General features: G+C 39.0%; 1 protein-coding gene across 1 annotated transcript; it reads right to left on the bottom strand.

Moving 5' to 3' along the window:
- Positions 1–211: 211 nt before the first annotated feature.
- LOC113232988 (homeobox protein aristaless-like 3) lies at positions 212–6,342 on the bottom strand. Its single transcript, XM_026467914.1, has 3 exons — positions 5,459–6,342; positions 1,876–1,999; positions 212–1,700 (listed from the first exon to the last, which is right to left on the bottom strand). The coding sequence occupies exons 1-3, from the start codon at positions 5,818–5,820 to the stop codon at positions 1,071–1,073; spliced, it is 1,116 nt and encodes a 371-aa protein (XP_026323699.1). The 5' UTR covers positions 5,821–6,342; the 3' UTR covers positions 212–1,070.
- Between the last annotated feature and the right edge of the window lie 639 nt (positions 6,343–6,981).

Below are 6,981 nucleotides of genomic sequence, written 5' to 3'. Positions count from 1 at the left end.
ATTTTGATATCCCAGTAACAGTAATTCGTTGTTTGGCACAAGCATTCACGACGTTTTGTTAATATTACTGCTAAACTAAATTGTATAAAACTATGTTATGTATTTACCTTCTCTTTTATATTTACTTAACGTAAAATTATTTGGTCTTTGAATATTTATAATATTTATAATATTTAAAGAAGTACGAATGAGAACTTTAATTTACATGCGAATAATCGTAACATGTTTCCAATATTTGAGTTAAAATTGTGTGAAGGATTTAAACAAAATTTATACCTCATTAAGTGTGTATTCAAAATATTTCATTTCTTTATACGTCTTTATTTCATCTGAAAATATGAAAGAATTACCAATTATGTTTGGAGTTATTATTGATACAAATAACTGGACTCGAACCAACAAACCAAGGCTACCGCTCTCCCAACAGAGCTATCTACGGCTACGGTACGAACTAGCAGACGTTACGTATTTCTCTATACGCTTGTTTCTGTCTTTCTGCATCTTTGTTTTTTGTTTTAATTGACTTTGCCGTTTTTTTTTGGTTCGACTCCCGCCGGATCGAAGTCATTTTTCTTGTAATAATAAATTATATGTTTATATTTTCCTTTAAAATTTTGGTCGCACTGTGATCTTCTTCTCCGTCGTTTATGTGTTGATGAAAAAATATTTACTGTAAACCGTAATTGCTATATTATTTACTAATCATACTTTAAATATGCTATATTATTTATAAAATAGGTCCACCTACAATAGGCTCCGTAATAAGGCACAAGGAATGCACTGGAAGTGAAGATCTTATCCAAATTAATTACATAATGTAAGTATACGTACTTCGTAATGTTAATAAAATGCATTACAGATCAAATTTTATATAAATACGTAGCTAATAAGTTCGTTCTATCATCTTATTATTTACATTTTATTGCAATGTTCACTAAACATGACCACGTCTTCATCGCCTTCATAATCCAAAAGTATTTATAGAAAAATTAAATGTTTAAGGAGGAAACACAGAATAATACTCCTTTTCGAAATTATTCATAGTTAGGATAGTTTTGAAAAGGAGTATTTCAGTTCAAAAAAGGGGGCAGCGTGGTATATGGTTGACCTGGACTTGGTTCCATTTTGACGGCAACTGGCTGGGCGAGATCCCCGTGACGCTCCATTTCGTAATGTTTGTCGTACTCTTCTGTAGGCCCTGTGTACCGAGGGGGTTCTTCTTGCAGCGCGCACGGAGGATATTTATCTTCATGCTCATGTGCCCTATATTCCAACTTATCATCATGTCCGTGGCCATCCATTTGCGGCGAATGCGCAGCCATCATGGGATAATCTCTCACCCCCAAGGGTGGCGGGCTTCCTTCTCCATATTCGTACGAATGTCTTGGCGCAAACATTTGCCCATCATGGCCATTTAATACGGTTGTGTAAGAATATGCTGGTTGAGCGTTAAAAGCAGGATAACTACTGCTACTGGAAGACAGTAAGTGATGTGAGGAAAGTTCATAGGAATGTTGGTAGGACCACGAATCTGCAGGTGCCGGTATACCGCCGTTCTGTGGGAAACCTGGCAAGTTACCTCCTATTCCGGTGAATCCACCTCCAAGAGTCGTTGAACTGGGCGAGCTGGAACCAATATATCCTGTTTTCCGTGGAGGTTCACGTTTGCGCCATTTTGCTCTTCTATTTTGGAACCATACCTAGAAGTAACGGATGGGGTTTGATATATTTGGTACGAAACAAAACAACTACCTAAAGAATTGCCATGACGCATAGTTTTAATTAAGCTATTTGTTTAATAATTTGTAGTAATTTCTAAAGATTATTTCATGGATTATCATAATATCTACACATTATGCAATCCAAATTTTTTACCTGTACTCGTGATTCGGACAAGTTGAGTTTGAGAGCCAGCTCTTCTCGGGCGAAAACGTCAGGGTACGGTGCCCTCTCGAACGCTCTCTCCAATTCCTCCAACTGATAAGCTGTGAATGTGGTCCTGAAAGCAAATAAAAACTATTACAAACAAGAAAAAAAATTACATAGACGTTATACACGAAGACGGATTTATAACATATACACTTTCTAATTCTATTTCTAAACATGGCATCACTCTACATTTGCTTCTACTAACTGTTAGTAATAAATAGACAAGGAAATTGTTCTTGTTTTTCCGTTTCACTTATTGACTTCAATATTTTTGACTAAAAACACGAGCATTCATTCAACATACTCAATTACATATTCACAAATAAATTGTTGCTATCACTATGCGCCAGCGCATCTACCATCTGACGCGTGCAATATGGCTGCGGGCGCGCGTGGTGCGCAGAAATTGATTGAGCGTGAAACGAAATTCACCCCCGACGCGCGACTCTAATTGGCTGCCAATTGACTCCGGCCAGTGGCGCTATTTTATTAATTGTTTTACCACCTATTCATTGTTTGCTATTAGCATTTTATTGTTTTAGCAGTTACTTTAGTTATTTAGAAGGAACATTTTTTCATTATTTTTAAGAAGTTTTAACTTTTTTAACCTCCTATTTTCATTTTCATACTTAAACCACTAACATAATTTCAAAACGAAAATTTATTTAATGACGCAATGTGGAAAATTAAATCCTGAACTATGTGAATAACTTTTTTTTCATCACAACATAAGGTACCTACGTCCGTTCAGGCTAAAAGCTACGTGAATTATATTATCAGTGATGGCGATATTCCTTTTCTTTTTCTTATGTAGTTATACACCAAACACCACCTAAGTTATTTCAAATACAAACAAAGATTATCGTCCATTTAACGCCTTAGCGTCTGATCAACAAAACCTCGACCTAAAATGGAGCAAACCGGACTGAAAGTAATATAACATTTTTTTATGATGATACCAATTAAGTGATGAGACGAACAAGTCATGCTCCCGGTGGTAAGCGATACGCCTGTCCATAACAGTTGCAGTACCACTCAGGGCTTTAAAACACATAGTTCTGAGGGACTGCCACTACGCCAGTCCTCCTGAGACGTAAGTTGATAAGTCCCATGCGCCTGTAATTTCACCAGCACGCTCGCGTTACTGCTACGAGGCAGAAATAGGCAAAATGGCAGTACTCCCCTGGACAAACTCTTTCTCAAGGAGCTCTACTGCTACTAAATTAAAGAAGAATTAAATTATTTTGAAGCTGTTCCTGCAGAGTCGAACTGTTTATACTTAAAATTTTAAAATATAATCTAACTCACTTAATACAGCACTTAATTTCGCATTTGTCTACTCTTTTGAATTAGCTAATTGCTTCTCTAGATAAAAGTGTGCTTAATAAACATGCAAATATGTAATAAGTGTTTTGAAATCAAGATAAAACGATCGCAATTGAAATAATTGCCGACTAAAATTAGGGTTGTCACGAGATGGTGTTGCAACGATGCTCGTTTAGTACGGGCCATTAAATTTCACAGTGTATTTTAGTGACGTTATACAAACTGCTTCTATTTTTCACGATCCTATTTTCAAACAAAAGATTTCGTATGTTTGTGTCATGGATTATGACATAATTCGAGTAAAGCCTTAAATTATAAATGTTGATTTATAAATTAAGAGATCTGAAAGCGAATAGGCCAATGATAATGTTTGAATAGGCATGAAAGTATTTTACCAAGGGACCACAAGCTCTATGCTCGACCATTTGGTTAGACCTTATTATTTCTTTATAAGTAACTGCAGCTGTAAATGTTGCATTAGCGCATCTTGCCAAGAAAACTAACTACGTAATCGACATACTTATTTCCAGAATTCTCTTAAACGAATCTTAAGAAATGTTCATAAAATAATGGTCGAATGAAATTGTACGTGCAATTTCAATAAAGCGCAAACATTAAACAGTAACTTTTAAAATTCTCACAAAATGTCCCCCTTTTCGAGATAAAGTCTAAGACATAATGTAGCCGGTGCCGAGATCTCCCGATAAGGCAATTGACTCCCCGCGGGCATACGGGTAATTAATATCCTGCACGATATGGATACATAATACGACCCGCCTTTTCAGCTGAGGGAAGTGGAGGCGCCAGAATCAATTGTTTTATCTTATGACGTGTGGTACTAGACCTTTATGTTTTAACATAAGCAGAATCAGAACGAGTACCTCTTTTACATGAAGAGTACCTTTCTTTGTTACCTTTAATAACACGTAACGCATAAAGTTCATTAGAGACTCAATCTTGGAAATATGGCACGTCACTAAACAAAATCTCTTTTTTTTTTAACAATACTTATCATCAGAAACGTGAAAATTCATTTTCCAAAGTTGACTTATTCGTTTAATGGCGGTATTTGTTTCAACATACACACAGGTTGTCTCTAAATTGTAATATCAGTTTGGGCTTTCTTTAGGATTATTCATTAGCTGAGATGTTTGGATAATCATTACAAAAATTAGAACAGTAACATTTGCAAATGTGTGATCGTAGTGTATTTAAAAATGTTATACAGGAAATAATTATTAATTTTTTTTCAATAGAATGCTCATTTCACCAAAAATATTATAAATATTACAATCCCAAAACCCTGATCCCCGCCTATAGTTGAGTTTTAGGACACCCTGTATATAAAAATTTCTGGACTTTCGTCCTTCAAATATGGGTGTCATGAGAAAGTTAGGAATATTTTTACTAACCTTCACACCATTATTTATTTCCGTTCAATTTTTCTAGACTAACTCAAATATTGACTAAATATACCTACTATTGACAAATTGAGTCGATACGATTCAACTTAGCATCTGTACAACTTAAGTGAGTAATAAAAACCAAATTAACCATAAATATTCATGATATTCAATTGCAATATTTATCTACAAAATAGTTGTTCATTTAAAAACCCTTATACAACCATATGTTGTTATAGCGTTTTGAGAATCATCGAATTAGTAATGCAAATATTAAAGTGGGGTGCGCGAGAGTGCATTCCTGTAGAGGAGGGTGAGCGGCGCGTGCACAGGGGAACTTCGCGTCACCTGTATCGCCGCGCCGCAATACCCCAAAAGAATGAAAAGAGCCGATTCACATTTGTTTTATTTTTTTCATTAATTAAAGTTTCTCCTTGTACGCAAACAATGCCCTTGCTTTTTACGAATACTATACCAACTTAATATATTATGAACACCATTTTTTTATAAATATAAGCATCAGCAGCAGAGCAAGTGGTGCATTTTTCTTTTTCGAAAAGAATTTTTTTCTATATTGTTAGTAACTCAGTAAAGAAGCCTACGCGTGGACTGCTACATAAATTTGGTAGAAGCTACGAAGTTAAGCGTCTTCGTAGCACAGTTTTATTATGAAACTTTTGCGCAGTATTGGTTCATCTATATTTCCGTGATCATTTTGAGTTATTATACATAATTTTCTTATAGGTTTCATATAGATTGTAAAAAATTATTTAATGTGCAAAGACATGATTTGGGCTTACCTGGTTTTCTTTTTCTTGATACCGTTGTTGTCGTTTTTCTTCTTGTCACTCTTCTTGCTGGATGTGACAGGCGTGGAGGAGTGCGCAGGTGGCGGTGGCGGCGCACCATCAGGCGGTAGTAAAAGCGGCTCGTCCTTTCGCTTGACATCAGCAGATGGTGCATTTGCTGCCGTGGTCGCAAATACCGGCAGATCGTCCCGGTACTGCAACTCACCGCCAGCGCCTACCACCACCTGTACGTGCCGCTCCTTGCCGAATTCGCCGAACATGTGCTCCTCGAAAGGCGGCTGCTCCATGGGCCCACCGTCGAAGGCGCACTCGTAGCGCGGCCCCGCGCCGCCGGCCTCGCCGCACACGTACATGTAGTGGTCGGCGGCGGGCGCGTGCGGGCCCGCTACCTCCGCGCGCACCTCGCTCGGCTCCGTCGCTGCCGCTGGCTGGCCGCACACCTCGGGCCGCTCGGCCCAGCTCACAATTTATCTGCTATATTAAACTATTTGACTTCATTTAGTCGAGCCCTCGGGATCGACGAACGCTCGCGCCGTTCGTATCGTCGTGTCCGTCCCGGTTAAATGGCTTTAATCAACTTTAACGAACTAACCAAATTTGCTCTACGGTTGGTCAATTTATATTACCATTATACTGCTCCGTACACAGGATTCGAGCCAATGGGCGGGCGGCGAGAAACGTCAAACGCGGACGTGAATACGCTATTTTCATTCGTATCGCAGCGGCCGAGTCGGGATGTTAGAATGAGCACACCGGGCGCTTACGATCGTGGCACTGAGTTGACGGGGAGCCAATGGCAGTGCGAGAGGGTCACAGGGGAGTGGCGCTCTCGTCAGTGCGCTACGCTGTAGCGGCGGCCCTTTGAGCCCCACGCCTGGTACCCGCAGCGCTGGGGTCGCCGCGGCCGTCATCGCCGCCGTGCAACCATGCGGGATTCCCACAAATCCACCCGATATTTGTTTGTCTGTATGGTATTATATTATAGGGCGCGAACGCCCACATCATTATTTCGAAAGTTCATAGCGTTTCATTGTAAATCCGTATCAACACCACTCATATGTCCGATCCGTGATTTATAGTCGTGAGAATTTCTGGATTAGAATCACGGTATGAGAAGATTATGATGATATTTAAAAATAATATTTTTACTATTTAGGTAAAACATGATTCACTGAGAAATTTCAAATGACCGAGATATCCAAATTGTTTACGTGATTGCAATTAATCCAATCAAAAGTCGTTAAATATGGAACATATGTAGGTGTAATGCACTTCTACAAGCGTAAGAAGGAAAACCCTGCAGCTGAAGTTGCGGATCTCACTGCAACTGAGGCTGCGGCTCGCGTGCAGCATGGCAGCTCACGCCTGCACAGCCGCGCGCGCACTGATGCCGCCGATCACCGCAATGATCGCTTAATTATCAATTAACAGTTATTGTTGGAATTATTATTAAAACATTCGCCCTCCACTATTGGCACTTAGATTAGCGCCGAGGGAGTAATGGCGCATTTCAA

Source organism: Hyposmocoma kahamanoa, unplaced genomic scaffold (genome assembly GCF_003589595.1).
Source record: "Hyposmocoma kahamanoa isolate Upper Pololo Valley unplaced genomic scaffold, ASM358959v1 78, whole genome shotgun sequence".
In the NCBI taxonomy this organism is placed as follows: Eukaryota; Metazoa; Arthropoda; class Insecta; order Lepidoptera; family Cosmopterigidae; genus Hyposmocoma; species Hyposmocoma kahamanoa.
This window is presented reverse-complemented; position numbering and strand designations above follow the sequence as displayed.